Below are 23107 nucleotides of genomic sequence, written 5' to 3' on the forward strand. Positions count from 1 at the left end.
TTATGCCCTTCTGAAATGTTGGTTTTGCAACACTTGAGTACACTTGAGTGCACATAAAAATCCTAGTGCTATTTCACAGTGTAACTAATCTCACTCAGGCTGGGTTTACTTTGGAGAAATAAACTGAGGTTATGTGTATAAGAGTTACTTCTGCAATGAATGTGTTGGTTTTTTTATCTTTCTTTACATGGAATAATAAATTATACTCTTAATTAGAATGAGACAGAAGTCAATGATGCTTTTGAAAATTGGATGCTCACTCAAAGATTGCTTATCCAGTTTCTGGAAGCTAAACAAAAGTTCGAGTTAAAGTCACTGAGAAGGTTCTGCTGAAATCTATTTCTATTCCTTTGGCACAAAGCATGCAGGCAGAAACATATCCTTGCCAATTAACTAACACTTCTCCTCCTGTTCCTGGTACCCTGGTTGATTCAAATCTATGCAGTTCATATAATTACATCCTACCCTCCTTAAACCCAAAGCACACATGAAATGAAGAAATGACAGGAAAAAGGCCACATGTCACAATAATTACTATAATTTTGTCTGTTATTCCCTTGTTTTCTGGCTCGGTATTTGAGGCTCGATGTCAATTTGCTTATATAACTAAAGGTGTTTCCTCTGCTTGTTTATACCAGCTATGATTTCTAAACATCCTGGAAATTATTTGCCGTAACATCTCTCCTCATCTTAATATTACTTTGGTTTGAGCCACTTACAGAAAGTGCTTCTTTCTATTTTTGAATAGAAGCAGTTGGGAGACAGAAAAAAAATATGTATTTGTTTGCCTTTCTATTTTTGGTTTGAAATTGCTGGAAGCCAGTAGGTGGGTTTTTATTTTCTGTTTCAAGATTTTTATTTTCAAACTAAAACAAGTACTATGTATGAAGAATAGCACATATCTTAAATTATTGGTTTTAGTAACAGGAAAAAGTTCTTGTTAGAAATTCTTCTGAAGTGTGGCTCTATTTCTAGAAATCCTTTCTTGTTCACTGCAACAGTCTTGTATCCTCTCCCATTTCACTGAATGATTCTTTCATGTGCAGAGGGGTGAATTTTATAGGAACCTGCTGGCACTAAAAATTTGGTATGTTTTCCTTTGGCTTATACACTGCACTGATTCTTTCATCATCCAGCCAAAGGAAAATCACTTAGGGAGTTTACTATTTGTTGCAATACCGAGTGAAGTCACCTGAACTGTCACCTAAATGGATAACTACTAATTTTGTGTATCTTTGGAAAATAAACCCTAGCATCTGCTGTTGAACTGCCCAGATTTTGCTCTCCAAAAGGGAAAACTGCAATTCATTATAGAATGGGTGATCCAATATGAGATCTCACCCTATTCAGGAGAGCAGATGGATTAGCTAATTATAATTCCCAGAAAACACTGGGAATTACTCAGCCAAAATGGAACTAAAAATCTTAGAGTTTTCTTTCAAAGTAAAAACCAAAACAAAACAAAGCACATACCTCTATCTCCAGTTTTATTTATTTATTCTCTATTCTTTTCCAACCCCAAAACCTAACCCAACCAAACAAAAAGTAAGCCCCCCCAACCACATCCATGAGTTTTATTCTGTTTCATAGAAAAGCTTGGAGAGCTTTGAGTTAGTGTTCCTTATCACTGATGGACTTCTAAATCAATAAAATCATTTCACATAACATAGTATTAACTTTGGAAAGATCTTTTTTTGGGTGGTGGTTGGAGTAGGGAGGGTAAAGTTGACAGGTCAAAGCATATTTACATTTTTTTTTTAACTCTAGTGCTAAGACTCATGTTATATGAAAATATAACACTGAACAAAAAATTATAAAGCAAAAATAAGTAAGCAAAAATTTCTCTTCTTACAGCTCTCCTTACAGCTTTTTGAAACCATTCATGGAAGCTGATGGAAGCACTTTTGTAAGTAAACTTGAAAATACATTAGAGTTACTGATCAGCTGAAGAGGTTGCATGTTGTGTTTGTGTCCTTATAACCATAGAAGACTTTGGACAACATCAATATTCAGACAAAGTCATGGTTATGGGCTAGGCCAAGTGGTGAGACTGCCACAGCCTGCCTCAACTCTGCTTTAGGGATGAAATTAAGTTTATATTTTGGACTTGATGCCGGGGTGCCCTCACTTCCAAGTCCTACCCCTTAATGGATGAGAAAGCAGTAGCTTAGGGCACATGGTCTTAGCAAAGGATTTTCTTAGCCACACATCTGTCTAGCCCTTGAGAAGCTTAAGGAAAGCACAGCTCTGTAGAAGATGAGCTGTCGGTCATAGCTACTTTTGGTGCCTTCTCAGACTCATGCATTGTGAGTCAAACTTCATTATACATGAGGTCTTCAGAATTAGCCTAATGCCCCTGCTTTCGCTTGTAGAACGTTTTTTGCTTTACCCCGAAACAGCCTCACTTTTTTTCTCCTGGGAAGCTTGCAGTCTGTAAGCCCCTCAGTCTCCAGGCAGAAGCATCCCATAAGATGATCCTCAGCTGCTTCTGACAGCTCCTCAGAGGGATGCTCCTCACCCAAGCTTGGTTCCCAGCAATAATTATTTAAGACCACCCATTTGGAAGGAAGACAAGAAACATGTAGCATCTATGCTATATATTTGGAAATCCTTGTTATCAATCAAGGACAAGGTAAGGGGAGCCACAGTGGTGTCGGCCCAAGGAAGCTCTAGCAGCTTTTAATGAGTGTGATCAGCTGTCCTTGACCCAGGGAGCCTGGAGCCTTTGATGCAGCTCCCTCTGATTAGGGAGAGTCAATCACCCTTCAGTGCTCAGGAGGGACCTATCTAAGAGCCAGATCCAGAGCGCAGCAAATGGACCCAGCAGTTTGTGCAGCAGGGCGTGAAGAAGGAGCCTCAGCTGAAATTATGCTGCTGTAACAGTCTTGGGCATGGTGGTATCAGGGCAGCTTTTCTAACAGATGTGGGAACAGTTGTCCCTGCTTGGGGACAAATTGAGCTTCAGATGTCAACCTTCCAAGTCCCAAGCTTCAGGGAGTTGCTGGGACCTCTCCCTGAGGCCAGGAGAGATGGCCCTCTGCCCTGCAGGAGGCGCACCATCTTGGAGGAGCTGTGCTGCCAAGTGGAGGAGATACAGGAGGAAGTGAGAAGGTTTTGCAGCATCAGAGAAGATGAAAGGCAGACAGATATGGACTTCTCTAAGACCCAGCAGCTTAAAGAGCCTCAGTCCCTACCTGAAGTAGAGAAGCAGGGAGTGTCTACCCCTACGATCAAGGTAAGCAAGACCTCTGGAGAAGAGGAAGGATGAAAGTTGATGACCTATGGTAATAAAAAGAAAGCTCTGGCCCCACTTAAGAACGTAAACCTGCAAAATAAGTAAACTACCCTAAAAATTGAAGAGGAGCCAGATGTGCCTATTAACAAAAGGCCTGGTTCACCTGACCATAAATCATGAAAGGCTACCAGGAAGAAATGGTGAGTCATTGCAATGGGTGACCACCTGCTGTGAGGAATAGAGACACCCATCTGTAGGCCAGATCAACCATCTAGAGAGGCTTGCTGCCTGGTAGGGGCCAGGATCCATGGTGTTGTGGAGGAACTGCCAAAGCTTGTCCTGCCCTCTGACTTCTACCCCTTACTGTTATTACAAATTATAGTGCAAGGGGAAGACAGCATATGCCGGAGGCTGCCCAGCTGTAAAGCAGCTTTGCAGAAAAGGACCTGGGAGACTTGGTGAATGCCAAGTTGAACATGAGCCAGAAATATGCCCTTGCTGCAAATAAGGCAAATAGTGGCCTTGGCTGCATTAGGCAAAGTATTGCCAGCCGGTCAAGTGAGGTGATCCTTCCCCTTTATTTGATGCTTGCAAAGCCACATCTGAAGCCCTGTGTTGAGTTCTGGGCTTCCCAGTACAAAAGAGACATGGACATACTGTAGATAGTCCAATGAAGGTCTACAAGGATGATTAAGGGGCTACAGAATCTAATGTACAAGGACTGGCTGTGTAAGCTGGGACTGTTTAGCTTGGGGAATCTTATTAGTAGATCTTATTAAAGCATGTGAATACCTGAAGGTAAGGTGCAAAGATCCTGGAGACAGGCTTTCTTCAGTGGTGCCCAGTGACAGGGCTAGAGACAACGGGCACAAACTTGAAACACAGAAGGCTCCACCTGAACATCAGGTGTAATGGACAGCAAGCTTGAAGCCTGCATTGTCCTGCAGGATCTCTAGTCCATCCTGTTCAGCCCTCAGATCTCAGTCAACTGATGAGTAAACCAAAACCTACCAAAAAAGTTTAAAACCTACCCTGTATTTCCATCCTTGCACAAAAATGACAACCCTCCTAAAGCTGTAAATAACCATAACGTTTTGCATTTATTTCAAAGCTTTCTGAGGATTATTGCTCTCAGATTTTCCTAGGTAACAACAAGAACTCGAAATAGATATGGGTATTTTTGATTTAATTTTTCAGTTGAACCTATAGTAATGAAATAAATTACTCACAATCGGGAAACTGAGTTTTATAGAGCAACATCCACCATTGTCAGAAGCATAGTAAAACTGTGACATCTGCTTCAGTTTCAGATTGTTGCAGTGACTGTGTCTGGTAGTTACAGTACATTCATGTCTGAAACAGCTGTTACTCCCCTGGTCAGTACCATCAGGTTTACTGGTAGTAACTCTGCCTTCCACAGTTTTCTCTTTGTTCTGCACTGGTGTTAATGTCTCCTATTAGGAGTAAAATGATAGAGTATCTCTTAAATAATGTTCAGCCAGGTTCACCAGAATGAAAAGTTTCTGACTCTCATAAGCCAGATTTCAGAGGGGAAAGTTTAATTTACTTTTTGAGGAAAGGTTTGCCACTGAAGACTTGCAAATATGTTGTATTCTTGTGGAAAACTGAATCCAAATCCTACTGGTGAGACTTCTTATAATACACTCGTTTAAATATAGTTTTTCTATTGGTTTAAAACCTTATCACCCTCTACAACCACTTGAAAGGAGGTGGATGTGGGTCTTTTCTCCCTAGTGACAGGACAAGAGGAAATGGCCTAAAGTTGTGCCATGGGGTGTCTAGGTTGGACATTAGAAGAAACTATTTCACTGAGAGGTTGATTAAATACTGGAATAGGTTTCCCAAGGAGGTGGTTGAACCACCATCCCTGAAGGTGTTCAAAAGGTGCATTGATGTGGTACTAAGGGACATGGTTTAGCTCCAGATTTGGTAGAGTTAGGTTACAGTTGGACTTGATGATTTTAAAGGTCTTTTCCAACCAAAAAATTCTATTATTCTAAGATTATAAAACAGTTTCACTGAAAACTGTTTCTTTATTTCATAAAATATCTGACTCCAAACACTCATGCTTTGGAGAAAGAGGTTGCTTTAGCTTATTTAAAAAGCAACAAAATTTGGGAAGGCAATTTTGTGAATAACACCAGATTTCATTGCTGAAGTCTCAGACTGGAAGTTTCTCTTGTGCAGAGCAAAACTTAATTTTTAATAAGATGACATTAGGCTTCTGAACAGCACTAAAAATATTTAAAGGTTGCTGAAATCTTTCGTTAGTATTATTTAAAAAAAAAATCTCAGCTTTCAGCAACCCTGGGAAATCTATCTTGATTCATGAAATCTCACTCAGCAATTTTATTACAGATTTGTCACTGGTTTTGTCCAAGCAAACTAAATGCAGTGCTGGCTGGGAGAACTGCCCTTCCTTCCTCCATTAATTTCCCAATTTCTTCCACAAAATAAGAGATGGGAATCCATCACCCCTGTCAACTTGCATTAGGCAACCATCACTGCTACTGAATGATAAAAGCATATTTGTAAATTCTCTGGGCACTCTGAGCTCTTACTAGGTGATCAGCTTCTTTCTCAGTCTGTATAAAAAGCCAGCTGTCGTAGTTTAGGCCCAGTGCATAACTGAGCATCACAATGCCCCAAAAAAGGGCTAGTCAAAATAAGGACTGGGAGGGCTTCTCACCACTTAAACAGGTCACAGGCAAAAGACAGACTCACCATAAGGAATAAAAAAAAAGCAACAAAACAATTTTAATTTGTTACCAACATCAGAGTAGAACAATGGGAGATACAACCAGATCTTAAAGTCAAAACACCTTCCCCCCACCCCTCTCTTCTTCCTGGGCTCAGCTTTTGTTCCCGGTTCTTTCACCTTCACCCTCTCCCTTTGCCTTGAGCTGCAGGAGGATGGGAGTGGGGGGTTGCAGTCGGTCTTCCTGCCATGCCATGTGCTTCTTAGGAGAAGGGGGAAAAAAGCAAACAACTCAGCCCAGTGTCTCTCTCTCTGCTTCCACGTGGCCGCCTTTCCATAGGAGAAAAAGTCCTCAAAAGTCCAATATGGGTCTGCCCACAGCTGCAGTTTCCTTCACACACAAAACTGCTTCAGCCCAAGTCGATAAAACTCCAATCTGGGTCTGCCCATGGTCACAGTTCCCTCACACGCACGACTAGTTAACCCGGCTCTTGCCAAGGGCTGCAAAGGGGAAACCTGGCTTCTGTGTTCGTCGTCCTCCTCCTCCTCCCTCTCTTTTCTTTCCTTCAAAGTGACCTTGGTTCAAACCTTCAAAGTTGTTCTCCTCAGGCCCCACTCCTTTCTCTGCTGCAGGTCTCCTCCGATGGTTATGGAGAGCCTGTCTCTCTCTCTTTTTTTTTTTTTTTTTTTTTCCAGGAGTACTTAGGTTTTATTTCTTTAAGTATCCAACGGATGAAAGCTGCAGCGGGGCTTGTGGTCGGGGCTGGCCTTGCTGCGCCACCTGCACCTGGGGCGTGCTGGTCAGGGCCAGTGCCAGAGAAAGAGAAAGGCATGCCCTGCACCTCCCTTAAACACATGAATTAGCAGGGGCTCTGATTGGCTTGGCCCTGGTCAGAGGTGGGTCTGACAAAGGCAAAGAGGGAGCTTTTCAGGTAGCTTCTTAAAGGGCCATCTCCATAACGCTCTCCCCATTACCAAAGACACAACCAAAAACCCCTCACAGAAAAACCCAATACACCAGCCCTAACAGATTATTTACGTAATATGGATATTAAACCTTTCTTGACAGATAAGTTATAGACCATGTTATTTTACTTTAGATCATCAATATGGTTAGTGGAAAGATCTACTTCTTCCTCAGTTGTTTACAGAGAGCTACATCCTGTCTCAGTATGGCTCTTCTTGTTGTGCAACTTTATGTTGGTAAAAAATTAAATGACCTCACTGTAGTATCATGGCAAAAACGTGACATTGCCCTATTACAAATTTTTTGTACAAATTTTTTTTTCCTTAATACCACTTTGGGTAGCTCTAAGTGAAAGTAATTAGTGTGACTGTGTGACCCATTGATTCACTGAGGCCATATATTATTTCCATATGTCCTAAGTGGGGCTTTACTTTCTTTGGAATAAAGACATGAGAGGTGGCCCTCTATAGGATGGGGAAATTACAAAACCTTGAATAGAGCTGATGTGTTTTCTCATTGCTTTTGTTCATCTGTTGTCATGGAGAATAGTCTGAAAGAGCGGCACTGGTAAAAATAATATTTTTTTTTTAAAAAGGAAAAAGTAATACGCAATGATTAAACAGGAGTCTAGGATGATTTATTCCCAGTAAAGCCTCCCACAACTGTGGTGTTCAGGTCACTTCAAATAGATACTTGGTAGGCACATGACTGTGATATGCAGTTCAGCACTCTGTTGCATGCTGCAAAATCACTGGTTAGAGAAAGTTCAAGCTCTGTTAAATACTGGTGGCAGTGGTCTCTTCTATTACTGCTTCCTGATAGTGTAGCTTTACGCACCTTTAATTTGCTTGTGAGAAGAGCCATCAAATCCATCAAGAATAATACAAAATGGGGTTTTGTTTTCCTAGAAAAGCCGCCTGCCTAGGCAGAGAGGCTGCATTAGGGATGTTCACAGCGTAGCTCTGCAGCGGATCAGGTAGCTACCAGCTTTGCATAGCAACGTTGTGGCCGAACATATTAAATCCTATATCACCTTATCCAGCATTTTTCATCCAGATGTTTCAAAACCCTCCTAAAAATAGAAAAAAGGATAGGCTTTTGTTCCCATGTTAGAGATGGAGAGGTCGAGGCAAAGAGAAGTCAAGTGCTTTGTCCACAATTGCACAACCCACCAGCCTGTCTGGTGAGAATTTATTCAAAAAGCCAGACCTTACATTTCTAATGATCTCTTTTTTGGTCTGTGGTCTTCTGCTTTAGTTTCATTTTCTCTATGTATATGTGGGATGAAATGAGTAAATGCAAATGAGTAAATATAATTTGATTGTGTTATTTTTTGCAGTAACTAAAACTCTCATATATGGCATGGCGTATTTCTGGCATATTTATGTTTTATGGTTTGGATAATCCGCCAAGTTTGTGTGATTTCATTTTTTTTCAAAGAAATATTATGAAGCTCTTATAGAGAGGGAAGCACATTCTCTTCACTGAATTAAAAAAGAGGAGTGGAAAATTCTATATTTTTCTTTTTCAGGATTTCTTACAATGAGCTAAAGGACAATCAGACACCTGGCATGTATTTTTAATCTCCCCACATTTATTTATTCCCCTTGTGGAGAGTAATAAAGATTAAAATGTTGGAGTCCTAACTTCTATTTTTTAACTTCTAAACACAGAATACAATTCAGGCATACACACAGCAAAGTAGAAGCTTCCCGTGGGTGTGAAACAGGAAGCACTAGTAGATAGACACATGTATAATAGTTACGTTTGCTCTTGCTTAACTAGATATACATCAATTTTAATTAACATGTTTTATGCTTCAGCTACTAACGTCCCTTCAGCAGTGAGTGGGTTATGCGTTTCCATCCTGCATATACCACTAGCATCACCACCACGTCCTTCTCTAGCTTCCCCCTCCCCTTTCTACACAAATGTTGCAACACAATCTGAAATTTCCTCTTTTCTTTCCTTCCTGCATTTCTTACAGGTTCCCTTGCGTCAGAAGACAAAAAAGAAAAGTCAAGGTAATGAGAGATTGTTTTTTCTTTTCTCTTCTGGGTTCCTCTTTTGTTATTTTCTTAGTATGTCTTATTCTTGGGAGGGAGAGGATTTTATACTGTTACTCAGCTGGTGGAAGGCTGCTTTTTAATTCCACTGATTCTTGCACCGATTCTGAGAAGAATGACAACGGGCTGTTCCTTTGGACTAAATCCTTGCGGTATGTTAATTGAATAAAAGCTGGAAATCAGTAAGGTAGAATCAGCTGCCTGCACATACACACACACGAATGGTTTTCATGCATTTGGCATAATAGTTTTCTCTAGCTGACTTAAATAGACGTATCCTTTTGAATGCAGCTGTGTGAAGGGAAAAATATGCATGCTTCTCTTAAAGGTTATATTTTTAATTTACAAAAACTCATGCATGCTATCTTAGCATTAGTGTCTGCATTATCTAGAGCTTACTATTTTGTTTCTGCACATCAGAATGCTTTTCAAATGAATGTGTATTACTGCCACAGACATTATAAAACTGAACGACTTCTAAGCATATTTTAAGATATGCTTGGATGACTTGCTGAGATTGTTAAGCAAGGTTGATATCTCTAATTGGCAGCAACATCTTTCCTGGTAATGTACTTTTAAACAAGCAAAACACTGTATTTTTACTGGCACAGGGTTCTTTATAATGAGCCGACGGAGGATATCGTGTAAAGAACTGGGACAAGCCGATTGCCAAGGATGGCTCTACAAAAAGAAGGAAAAAGGAGCTTTCATTGGCAACAAATGGAAAAAGTTCTGGTGTGTGCTGAAGGAGTCTTCACTGTACTGGTACAGCAGTCAGCTGGTGAGTACAGCATCCATCCAGCTCTGGCTGCCGGACAAACAGCATCTGCTGGGACCAAGAGAGGGGAAGCTGGGCTCACAATTTAAATGCACCCTGGAGATGTACAAGTGACTGCATTTATATCTCAGCCCTGACATTTCTTGTAATCTGGGAAGCGTCTAAGTGAATGTGAAACATGCAGAAAACTATGTGTTTTCTAGTTCAGTAAGTACTTGTGAAATGTGAACTTGCTGTCTGTTCTGCCCTTTAAAGAGCTGCTCTTTGCAAGCACTGGTGGCATTTGTATTTGGGAAATGTTTTCTTGGGTTAAGCAATTTGCAGACTCTTGCTATCAAGACTCAAAACAGGAATGCTTCTTTGCTTCTAATTAATTTATTTTACAGAAGTCTCTCTCCTGATTCTTTCTCCATCCTCTTCCATGCTGAGATTAATTTGCGTATTTGTTTGCCTTTTTTTTCTTTTCTTTCTTTTTTTTTTCCCCAGTTTGCACTAGTAGGGTTGCAGATATAAGCACTGTCAGTTGGTGATGTTTTTACTCTTGATCTTGCTGATGTCTCACCCACAGCACTGTAATTAAAGGCTCTAATATTCTGGTGATTTTTAACTTTCTGCTCTCAAGAGTTGATGCTAAAAGTCAAATCTGCAGGAAAACACAGTGTTTTGAATTCAAGATTCAGCTTTCTGGTCAGAGGAAGAGCTTTCCTCAGGACAGCCGGTATAGTAGCATTCCTATCCCTGCTGATCCAGCTCCAGTAGCCTACCTCACTTACAGTGTGAGTGGGAAACAGTCTGAGGCAAAGAACTGCAGGCCCTGAACATCCATAACCAATTGAGGAAACTGAGAACAGGTTGAGGGAGGAAGGGGAAGACATAATGAGAAATCCAGAGTAACTCTTTTAATGAAAGATTGTGGCTGAGTGCAAATAAGCAGTGAGTCCTTAAGTTCAGCTAGTTTTAATCCTGGCTTATTGCTACAGCTTGGCTTGACTGGGCAAAGTGGGTATCTTGCCTGTCCTAGGAAGATTCAGACATAATTATTCTCTTTACTTTTATCTCTTGCACTGCTACCTCTCAAAAAGCTCCTTTTGCATTCAAATGATGGACTGACAGAGCTGAGAATTGAGGCATGCAGAGGATTAGGGGACAACTGGCAACAACATAGGTTGAAACTCAGCAGCATCAGGTTTCCTAAATGCAAATGGGCTGCTCTGGAAATCACTGTGTCCCAGGCCCTGCAAAGGATGAAAGAGTAAAGAAATCCTTATTAAATCTTAGAGCATTTTAAGAAATTAAATGTAATCTGGATGGTTTCCACTTGTTTATTTCTATTGCAGTAATATCCATTAAAAACTTTGATAACTGTTTCAGAGAACAAATAAAATACTTTGAACTATAAAAACAAAATCTGAAAACTTTAAACAAAACTTCAGTCATATAAAGAGTTATTTCACATTCTTCTTTCAGTTGTGGGTACAGTGCTGTTTTTTGTTGGGGTTTTGTTTTGTTTTAGGGTTTTTTTTTTTACGTTTAAAGATAGTATTAGCTATTCTTTTTGAGGCAAAAGTGAAAACAACTCTGTTGGCCTTGGTCTGCTGTTTTTATTGGTGTTGTGGTAGTCTCCTTTAGCTTCCTTTCAAGACCAAGCCAAATACTGCATGACAGAAAAAGAAAAGAGAGAGAGAAAAAAGATAAATAAAAGGCTTTGTTTTCCCAATGTTTACCATATCTCTGCTTGAAAGACACGCCTGGCAGAGATACTCATCAGCAGCATTAATACCCTGCAAACCTTTATTAACATTGGCTGTTCTAAATCACTGCTTGCAATTGTATTTTTGGCCAAGCAGTATAAAGAAAGGTGAGGTGTCTGGCTGATGTGCTTTTTAGACATGGGAAGTGTCAGAAAGGAATTATTCAAGGAGTAATCAAGCTGAGAGGAAATAAAGCAAGGCAAGACTAGGCAAAGCTTGCTTTCCAAGAAGCGAAGCGTGGTGGGGAGAGAGTGCAAAGTCCTGCACTTCCCTTATTTGTTGTGGCCTGGCTAAATTTCACCCTTGAGATCCAGAGAAACCATGGCCATGCTGATCCCAGTGCCCCAGGACAGCATTTGTCATTTGGGTGAACTAATCCTTTTAGTCCGTGCCTGCTTTCCACCTGTCACTGACTGCCCCAAAATGAACAAGGCTGAAGAATAGGTGCAGTCTGATTCCAGTTTATTTTGCATGCTCCAAAAGGCTCATACAGCTTCAAAAATACTGTTGGCTTATGTCAGCCCTGACTTCTCACCTGTCACAGTACTTGTGAACGTGCTAGCTGGTAGCACCTCTTTGCTTTCAACTTTTGCGGACTCTTGCACGCTATTTTACTTTAAAAACCTGAGGTTTCTTTGGACAACTTAAAGTGCAGTCTCTGCATAACAGTTGATCCAGGCAACATTTGCAGAATGGCAGTAATTATGGGTTGTGGGAAAGAGAGGAGGTGTCCTTAGTGAAGATCTGCTTACTAAAATTGACAAGACCAGAGTCATCCTCAGAGTCACATCTGAGATGAATTAGACACGTTATGTTTTCACAAGATATTTTCGCCTCTAGATTGATGAAGCAGAAATAGCAGTGACATATTTACTGGCTTGCTTGGTATTTCTTTTTACTTCTGTATCTGACCTGTCTTTACTACTGCCTGCACTTCCACTGCCTTCAGTACAGTTAATCCTCAGTCCCAACAGGGCATCCAGGATGACAATCTTACATTCATAGTTGTGACAAAAGAGGACAAATCCTGCTCCTTGCATGCCTGAGGCTTCCTGTGACAGGCCCTCTTTGAGCCTGAAGCAAAGGTGGTGGAGGCGGAGTGAGGCTGAGGTCGAAAGAACCAGGGCACGCTGTCTGCCTTTACCTCTTCCTGACCAGTTTCGTTCCTGTGAGAAATGAGTGTTTTGTTCACGGATGTGTGGAAACCGCAGTCAACCAGACACTTGCAACTGTAGCATAGCAACAGGGTGCTGGACCTAACCTTCTTTTCTAATGGAGATGGAGAAAATAGGGAGTGGGTGGAATTTGTACAGGAGTGTGCATTATCCCAGATTTGGGTAGGTAACCTCAGCTGACATCAAGTTCTCAGTGGAGTCTCTCTTCAGATAACTCTGAAGCTCTGGATGTTTCTGGTGCTCTGATTTAATTTGCCTTCAAGTCACTCTGGTTCTGGATCTAGCATATGAAGCAGATTGAGGAAGGCGATATGAGACACTTGTGGTGACATTTGCAGACAGTATTTCCTTCAGTTTAACATAAAATATATTGGAAAAGCCAGAGCTCAAAAGAGACAAAATAATAAAATGCTGAGAAGGGTCCGCAACAAGAAGTCAGGCACCCTGAGAGTCAAGCTTCACCTTCACTAAAACCAAACCAGAGCACACAGATGAATCTAAAGTACCTTTCGGTCAGTCTTCAACCGGCTAGCTGAGGTACTGGGAGTGGTGAAGTTAGGTCCTCAGTAGTCCTCGTACCTCTTCCCACATGCACTTGTTTTTTCTATAAGGCATGGATACCATGTGAAGCAGGTAAAGTTTGCAGCATGCATGTGCCCCCAGGCTGGGGAGGGAAAGCTGGTTGGACTAGGAAGAAACACAGAAAATTTCAGAAAATGGATCTAAGCAGTCAGACTTTCTAGATGCATTCAAGAACATCAGACTCCTTGGACAACTACTTTTCATTCATGTTTGCTTCCCTCTTTCGAGTAGTGCTCTCTGTAGGCAGCTGCCTTGAAGTTGAGTGTTTAAAGAGGACAGTGTGTGACCCTGCCTGCCCTTTTAGCAGTTTTAGTTCTCATACTGAAACTCTGGAGGGAATCAGCACTTCTGCACAGGAATAGGTGTGGTTTGGGAAGATCGTCGCATGCAAACCCAGGCTCCTGCTTCCTTGTGCTTGTTGTGACTGTTGAATATTGTGGGACTGAACACCTCTGTCTTGTGGGTCTTTAGGATAGCTCATCTGGTTTTCCAAGTAGAGTTGAAATACAGTTCTGCAGGATGTGTTAATGATAGTTGTCATGGGGATTCAGCTGAAAAGAAATATAAAATCAAAGGGTTTCAGGCTGTGATCTGCTGTCACTATTTATCGTTGGTTTTTTTTTTTCCCCCTGTTCACTGCAATTAAATTGGTCTTCACTCTAACAGTTTGCCAGGAGCTGTATAATTGCAGTCTTTTAAAACAGAAACCTTTCACCTTTGAGTTATAGTTGCTGCTTACATGAATGATAAAAAGCCATTGATGTCAGTTGTTTGTGTTGAGGGCTTCAGAGACCTCTGATTCAGTATGTTATACAAACTTTTCACAGTTCTGTAAGTTGCCTCACTGGTGTACCTGGCTGTGAGAAAAAAAGACTAAAAAGGTTTGAGGACTGAGCTACTCCTGGGACTTCTAGGGGCAGCAATGAAATACTGTAATGAAGCCATCAGGACTACCCTGAATTGCAGATTGGTGCTGTTCCACAACAACTAGATATTTTCACTTTACAGCATTATTTTTTTCTAATCTTTCTGCATCATTATATTCACTTCAGATATTGAAAAAGGTCTATTAAATGATTTACTAAGTCTACTAAAGCCACAAAATTTAGACTATGTACTGAGGCAAACTATAAAGGGCATTAGCCTCTTTCATTGGATTAATGCATCATGTTTCATAAATATGTTTGAATTTTTGAGTGAAAAGCTTTTTCTGTGAAAAAATGGTTATTTTCCTTTTTTTGCCCCAGGCATTTTCAGAGACTGGTATGATTGAAATTATTTTTCTACAACTGAGCATAGCAAAAAGTGCCAATTTATATGCTAGGCTAACCTGCATAAAACTCACAAGAGATAACAACTTATTCTTTTAAACATCCTAATTAAACAGAAAACAGGTCAAGGTTCTTTTAAACTGAGTTTTTTAGAGCTACTTTAGAGCATTGCAATAAAACCTGAGGAAGTTTGAGTGAAATGTGTGAATTAAATAATAGCATGCTTAAAGTCAGTCCAGTTAAAGATAACATTTCAGAGAAGAGAAAACATTTCAAATTTCTATACACTTTTAATGTTTTAAAATGTCATTTTTATCCCAAGAATGACCAAAAAGTTGACTTTCACGTGTTCTGTTCCTAGTGTTTATTTGGAACTCTGCTGACTGTAATAACACTCATAAGGTTTTACCGTTATGTTTTGTTTCCCTTTTTTTCTTCCTTTTTTTCCTGATAATTATGGAACTACATACTCATCAGACTCCTGTTTTCTGTTAAATAGATGGCATATCTGAGATGTGTACCAACAGTCCATTAACAAAATAAATTATGTGATTCCTAAAATTCACACCATTATCCTCCTTCCTTTCACTCATACATAAAATGAAACATCAACCTTTTCTTATAAATGAGTAAATGTGAAACCACTTACAGAATTAATATAAAACCTGAATGCAGTGAACATAATCTTTTACCAACTGGAACGTGGCAAATACTGCATAAGAAATCTGGAGAGTGCTGTAAAACTGGTAAATATAAATCACTGAAATCAAAGTCTGAAGTCCTATTTCCATTAGCAATTTAGAGAGTATTCTTCTAATTTAGATACCCATTAGATATGTCAGTGGTTCAAGTCCAATTTTCATCCCCATATGGGTGGAAGCATCCCAGGTGAGTGTCCTCACACTGGCTTCCAGGATCCTAATAATTCAGTGGCCCTATATAAAATCTGAATGGTTAAATATTTGTAAAAAGTAAAAGTGAATCAACAGCAGAGATAATGACTTATCTAATGGTGTTGCATAGTCTTAATCTCATCATGAGTGTCTGTGCAGCACCCTGAGTAATTTGTAGGAAGCAGTCTAGACCAATAGCTTGTGTATCAATAGATGAAACTGGCTGAACTGCGTTTGCAGTCATAACTTGTAAGGCCAAAACCCCCACTCACCCACCTGATGGTTTACCTAGCTCAGGTATATTGGTATGTGGGTGAGACAATACTGGAGTATATTCCTTTTTACAGGGTGTTTATTTTTTTTCTTAAACTTATTAATTGATGCTACAGAGAAACAACTAGCATCGCATATGCTTTTTATCCAGGAGTGTCTGTAATAATTGCTTTGGTACCCTATGAACTGCTTTTTTGAAGTTGGTCTCTGGTGTTCTTAGACTGGTCTTGGGAACCAAACAGGAGTTTTGGTGTTCTTGCTGCACCTGTTCTTGTAAGTGACCACTCTCTTAGGTACAGAAATTCAGGATGGTACGTTCGCTATCTTTAGTGCAACAGAGTCCACAAACAGAGCTCTTCCTTTACTCACCCCAACTCATTTGCTAATTCCTATATACTCTGTGTACTATGGCTCTGGGATGTAAATACAAGCTCAAGGTCTAATTGTTTGAAATATACATTAAACCTCCTTCCCCCCAACTTTTTAAAAAATCTTGTTACTTTTTTCTTTATTTAATTGTTATTTTGTCTCAGTGAGTTTATTCTAACTAAATTCCAACCTGTGTAGTGGAAACAAAAGCTCCTTAATTCAGGCTCTAAACAAATTTGACAGGTACAAATATAATCAGAGAAAGCTGAAAACCCACAACTGCAAATACGCACATTTCTGTACAAATGAAACCACACTGCAAAATCGAGATCTTTTTTTCAGCTCAGTTGCTAATAAACATCATTGTTTCTTCTGTATTGAAAGAAAATAACAAAAAAATCTCACTTCTACCACCTACCACTTTTTTTTTCCTTCTTTTGTCCTGGAGCGGGCAAAACCATTTACTGGTGAAGAAACAAAGTACAAACCTCTCATATCAATATCTAATACATGTAAACTGCAGGAATGATGGTTATACAATGATTTATTGCATACCAAAGAACAAATATGCAGAGGTGCAAGGAAGCCACCCACTGAAAAATCCATTCTGTATACATATTTCTGTTCTCAGAGACTCATAGTTCCAAGCATTAAAGCTCTAAGACTTGTCTCGATGAATGTCTTTTTATAGTCTCTTCATATTCATGCATAATGTGACTTGAGATGCTGTCAGTCATCTTCATTTCTCCTCTCTCTTTGTAACTGTTGTGTATATTTTACCTGCTTTAACTCAGTGTACATTTTAAAAATTTTCATGTGCCCAGGGATAAGGGCTGGGAACAGCAAAAAAGTGATTCAGGAATGAACACTTTCTGTATTCTGGAAAGTACAGGTTTTCATGACAGTATATGCTACAGACTTTTGTCTACATTGTTGCTCCTCTTAGGAGGAGTCCTAGTCTTATTGCTGCTTAGTGGGTGAATGTAGATAGATGCAATGAAGGAAGACTTTTTTCAGCTGCAGGCAGCAAGAACAGGGATTTGAGGCTAACTGGCAACTTCTGGTCTGCTGAAGCCATTCTCTGACACAGACTTCAGCTGACCCGGAACAGAGATGCCAGTACTCAGTAAACCCTCTCCCATCCAGAATGAGGTAACTGCATAGGAACAGTGTACTGTACGTGTCTGCCTGGCTTTTGCTACCTCCTGTACCGTGTCCGCAAAGTTATTGGGGGAGTGATAGCTGGGTGGTCAAAGCCATCTGAAGCTGCTTTGCAGTGTTTAACAACAGAGCTCAGCTGTCTGGGACCATCTCCTTGCACTGTTTCACCTCCTCGTGTGGGAGCAGCCCATATTGCCTCTGCCTTGCTCACGTACAGTGTATATAGGTGAACCTATACGTGATCCATGTTATAGTTATCCAGAGGACATCCTCCTCCATCTCTACGTAGGATCATTTTGGATTACTTTTGAACTCCCATCACTATAGACGTGGTGCTATTACACATCTATGTAACACTCATGCATACTGTATAATGGAACCAACACTCCTTTGAAATTGTATGTAACATCAAAACCTGAATGGATGCTATAACCCTTATTCATTCTCTCTTATGTCATCTGTCTCTTTTGAGAGGTCTCTGTTTTTAGAGCTGAGGTTCAGTAGTTTCATTTCCTGCCATCTATGAACAAAGCATGGCTGGTCTCTTCGTTGAAAGAAGTTGTGTGATCACTGACAGTTGCAAAGGAATCAGGTTTCTCCGCCTTCCTACTGTTTTTAGTCATAGTTTGATCCAAACCTAAATTTTGCCCTTGACAATTTCAGACTCTGGACTGGACTTATGACTTAATAATGAATCTTAGATAAGGGTGCTCTCATACAAATACTTCAATGTGAGGAGGAGGGAGAATCTACCTCAGCACTACTGTAGGAATTGAGGATCCTTCCTCTTTCAGGAGCTTTGATATTTGGAAGTGTACAAAAAATCCTATGCTCACACTCTGCCACCTGCACAGATAGGAGTTGCAGCTTTCTAGCATCCAAGACTAGCACAAATAGTAGCAGGTAAAGGAATATTTCTTATTCCTAAATATCAGCCGAAACACTGGGTGTTAATCTGTACCCATGGTGATGAGCATGTATTTCACACTATAAAAAGTTGTCAAAACCAAGCATTTGCATGTTAAATATCATTGAGCATTGGAGTCTGGTATTATACCGGTTGGCTGACGTGGTGATTTTTTTTTTTATTGCAGGCTGAAAAAGCAGAAGGATTCATCAGACTTCCAGACTTCAGTGTGGACCGAGCAACTGAATGCAAAAAAAGGCAGTAAGTTTCTCTTTCCCCCAGTTATGCATGGTTTTTACAACATTGCAAGGAATTCAATCTCAGTAGTGCCTGAAAATGAAGCTGTGGGGAGCTCTTCTCTGTTGTATAAATAATGAAATATTAATTGAGCTACTGAAAGAAAACCATATTGCAAAAATATATTTGAAAATTCTTTGCCAGATGTGCTCTGTTAAAACTACAATTAAAAAAATAGAGCAGTATTTCAAATGCTTTTTTTTTTTTTCCAAATCTCTTTGTTCACTGATTATATGTAGGTTGTGTTGTATCTTAGATACCTTCTCTTAGTGAGGGAGTCAACAGTGGTGCAAGTGATGCTGCTTCCCTCTGAGTTGTGACTATTCTTTAACCTGCTGTGGTGCAATTTTTTTTGGCAGAGTACAAGTTTCAAATTATTCTCCATATGCAGCACTGACTTCCAGCTGCTTCTGAGTACGCTTCAAAGGTTTGGAAGGGTGTTGTGGCTGTTCAGACTTACAAAGCTCAGCATGATCTTTATTCTGTCCCTTAAGAGAAAGCCTTTGCTCTTCTGTTTGGGTCTCATGATGACACTAGCCGTAGATGTTCTTGAAACTAACTGTGGGCTTGACTCCTCCAAAGAAAGGGGACAGCTATTTTGAATATGGGGAGCTCCATTTTTCTTCCTCAGAGGAAAGGTTGAGTCACATAGTACAGGACAATGAGAAACTCTTGCCCTTCACTTCTACAGCTGTTGGCTGGGAGGAAAACACCTGCTTATCACTTATTTGGGATGAAGTAACTTAAGAGAACCATGAGGATTGACTAGGACCATTGGGGCCCGGTCAAATAGTGTGTGCTTCCACAGGACAGTCAGTCACCTAACAAGGAACAGAAGAGGGAAATGGCATAGTCTCAGGATTGGAGATTTTTTTTAGGAAAACCCCTCTCTGAAAAATCTTACTGATGGCTGTTCAACTAAGCATAGTCTGGGGCAGAGACCACCAGGTTGACTGTTGGCATGTCAAGGGACTATTTTTATTTTGTTTGTTTCAAATCTGCTGCCTAGTTGTCTCTTTGGTGCCTCCTAAAACTTGTATTGGAAAAGACAGTGAAGAGTCAGTCCCTATTCACCTGCTGCGTGCCACTTGTGATTTTATTTTATTACATCTCCCTTCTCTCAACCATCAGTTTTCTATGCTGTGAGGTCTTAGCCTGGTTAATCACTCATGGAAGCTGTTCCATACCTTGAGTCACCTCTGGTGCTTTCTCTGAACCTTTTCCAGGTTTACTATGGTTTTTCTGAGCCAGAAGAAGCAAAGCTACACACAGTATTTGAGTATTTGAGATGTGGGCACACAACTGAATTATGTAATGGCATGTCTTTGTTTTATTCTTCATTCCTTCCTTTTTAGTTCCTGTTGCATAATGTGGGGCCTAGGAAATGAGCTGAAAATAGACTAGAGTTTTAAGAAAAGATCTGTATGGATGGATAATTTGGTCTGGATTGATATAGTGGAGTGAATAAATAATTAATTCAGCTATTTTTTTTCTTTGCTATGTAAACTAGTCTTCTTCATAGCTTTTCTATTTTTCTTTTCTTAAAGTGCTATTAAGATCAGCCACCCACAGATCAAGACATTTTATTTTGCAGCAGAAAATGTTCTGGAAATGAACACGTAAGTAGGAGCAACTGGCCGTGTTCTATCCTGTTTCACACCTGAGAACACCCTTTGAAAGTTTGTTCTCTCACTGTCAAGCGGTTGTTGACAAAGTTATTTGGGGAATTACAGAATCTGTTTTAATTTTATCACCATTGTACAGAAGAAAAATACTGCTATTTGTTCACTAATGACAGCTGAAATCAGAATCATGTTATTAGCCTAATTTTAGTACTAATCTTCCCAACAGTTGCTGGTATAAATCCCTTTCCATTAGCGAGGTGCAAATATTTGATAGCAAGTTGTTAGAAGTGAGGGAAGAAAGGAAAGAGAGGGAAAAGCTTAATATACTTCTGTCCTAGAAGTGGTCTAGGACTAAAATGCAATATTTTCTGCTTGCAGAGTTGCATGTCAGCTAGCAAGGAGGGTTAAAGGGATAGAAAGGGCTATTTCTTTAATGTAAGTAAACATTTACTTCACTACCTATGTTGCAGTTAAATGATCTTCATGACAGATCAGAAATTTTCTTTCCATAAATGTCTGTAAGAACAATTCATTCATGCAGTTTAGAATGCAAGAAGTAAAAATGGATGTGGAACTGCCGTTTTAGAAACTACTGAGCTATCAGAAATAGATATTACTTGCTATTGATCCAGTTTTAGCTGATTTAGATACATCTCTTATCTTTGTCTTTTTAACTTCAGATTATAGCTTGTTCACAATGCTATTGCATTAAATGGCCAAATACTGGATGCAAAACAGTATGATTTAAATGGGAAGAGAGCTTCTGTGATAGTCAGGTCAGGACTTTAACCATGGCTCTGCTGGTGATCTTTGTGAGCTTATTCATAGGGTATTGACTATTTTTTACCCTCTATAAACAGGAGACCTCATACATATTTACCACAACAGAAAAGGACAGTGGTCGAAAGACCTTCTGAAAGGGCTATAAATAGAGAAATGTATGATACTACAGTAGTGTACATACCTATTTATTCATAAATCTGTACTTTGTAGATTCATGCAAGTAAATATAGATGGAAAGAACATGTTGCCCTTTGCAACTTGGAGCAGCACAGAGCGTACTGCTGGGAAGATAACCATTAATTTCTCTATTGCTGCATTTTCTACCACAGCTCTTGAACAGAGTGAGAAGTTCTTGAGGCAGATGGGCTGAGGATACTGAGAATGAGGGACTGCTGGGCAGGAATATTTCTGTGAAGAGAGTAACTCCGGTTGAGAGAGAAAAGGGGGAAGGATGTAGGGAGAAAGAAAAGGAAAATTAGAGCTAATGAAAGACATTAGTGAGTGCTAACAGCCAGTTTTGGGGTCCATCTGGAAATTCTCAGCATCTTAATGACACTTTTGAAATGTTTAGTCTCATGTGAGTGAGTAATTGAAATCTATGCAGGTGTCCCGGTTCTTATGCCTCCAGTTATATTTACTTCAAACTCCACTTCTTGAGTAAATTTCATTTTGGCTTAAAGCTAGGTAGCCTAGCATTTGAGCAGCTTGCACTATACTGCACTAATACTAATTCCTCACTGTTGTAACTAATGATATTTTCCTTGGCAAGGTATAAAATACATGCATTTAATACATAAAGTACATGTATACTCACGCATATGTCAAAACAGATTAAAAGACATCTGTTCTCTTGGCTGCAGTCCTGCAAATACATATGCATGTGAGTGGTTCCACTGAACTCACTGGGGCATTCGTGTGTGTCGAGTTACTGGTGTGCATAAGTGCTCGACAGATCATGACCTTTCATAATTCTTCATGCATATATATCTATTAAATCACCAGTGGATTTATTAATACAGTCATTTGCTTCATTTATTTAGCATGTATTTGCCATTGTCAGGCAGCCATGAAAAGTAAATGTGTGATGGCTAGCTGCATGCATTTACCTGGCCTATTGGTTACCTGGCCACATGATTACTAATGACCTGTCTGACCTTGTAGTCAATCAAGTCCTGTATTTTTTTGCAAACCTTTTCTTTTTGTTTAGTTTTCATTTATTTATTTATTTAAAAAAATCATTCTGCTGCAATTAAGTGTTAGAAGAAAGCCAATAATCCACTCATACAGAAATGACACTTTGTTTACTTGAATTGTTATATGGCTCTATTGTTCATACTGCAGTCTAAAAATCCAGTTATTTTGACATTGATCTTACCAGCAAAGTTCCATTGCTGCAGTAAAATCAAGATCAGATACAATGTTTTTTCAGAGTTTTGAATCTTAGTTCTTACCCTTGATACATTCTCTATTTAGGCCTTGAGTTTTAATCTGAAAGTCTTAAGCTTTTTAGTTGTTAGTTTCTTAAAACCTGGAAATATCTAAATGACCTACAGGCAAACACAATATACAAGAAGTATATCCAGGGATTGTTTATAGCACTAGAAAAATACAGCCACCTAGGAAGAGAAATGAAAAAAAACCTGTTAATAGCTTACAGCAACACAGGAAGTGAGACTTACAAAAACCAAAAGTAGGCAGGGAGTTAAAGAAAGCAGTATATAGAAAAGAAAGTCTAGTTTTAAATGCCTTTGATTCTCAGACTATGCTACAATAGCTTTGGACAGAACAACTGACATAATCTTCTATGGCTCCTGTGCCTTTTGCCTAATCTCAGGTGAACGATGACACCTCAACAACAGGATTAAACCACTGACATTGTGTTATTATAGAATCACAGAATGGTTTGGGTTGGAAGAGATCTTAAAGATCATCTGGTCCAACCTCCCTGTCATGTGTGGGGACACCTCCCACTAGACCAGGTTGCTCAAAGCCTTGTTCAACATGACTTCGAACACTTCCAGGGAGGAGGCATCCACAGCTTCCCTGGGCAACCTGTTCCAGTGTCTCACCGCTGGGTGTGTTATAGCACACATACTTTTCCTTCAGCTTTCATGTGTGTAAATCCTTGGTCATCAACAGTGCTCTTTTCAGGATCAAGGAAAGATGTCCTAGGCAACTAATCCCGCTCACCACAGGGAACCAGTATTCAGGTAACCAGTGCCTTTCTAGAGCATGCTCTAAGAAATAGAAGGAAA

The 23107-nt window shown here is 39.8% G+C and overlaps 1 protein-coding gene across 1 annotated transcript in view; it reads left to right on the plus strand.

Annotated features, from left to right (window-relative positions):
* The first annotated feature begins 1882 nt into the window (after nt 1-1882).
* The window catches only part of IPCEF1 (interaction protein for cytohesin exchange factors 1), a 43450-nt gene continuing 22225 nt past the window's right edge, over nt 1883-23107 (plus strand). The window contains exons 1-5 of the mRNA XM_010194848.1: nt 1883-1906; nt 8909-8945; nt 9599-9768; nt 18335-18408; nt 19992-20063. Of these exons, the coding sequence (XP_010193150.1) occupies nt 1883-1906; nt 8909-8945; nt 9599-9768; nt 18335-18408; nt 19992-20063 (377 nt within the window). The remainder of the gene's footprint in view (nt 1907-8908; nt 8946-9598; nt 9769-18334; nt 18409-19991; nt 20064-23107) is intronic.

This window comes from Mesitornis unicolor, unplaced genomic scaffold (genome assembly GCF_000695765.1).
Source record: "Mesitornis unicolor isolate BGI_N332 unplaced genomic scaffold, ASM69576v1 scaffold16231, whole genome shotgun sequence".
NCBI classification, from domain to species: domain Eukaryota; kingdom Metazoa; phylum Chordata; class Aves; order Mesitornithiformes; family Mesitornithidae; genus Mesitornis; species Mesitornis unicolor.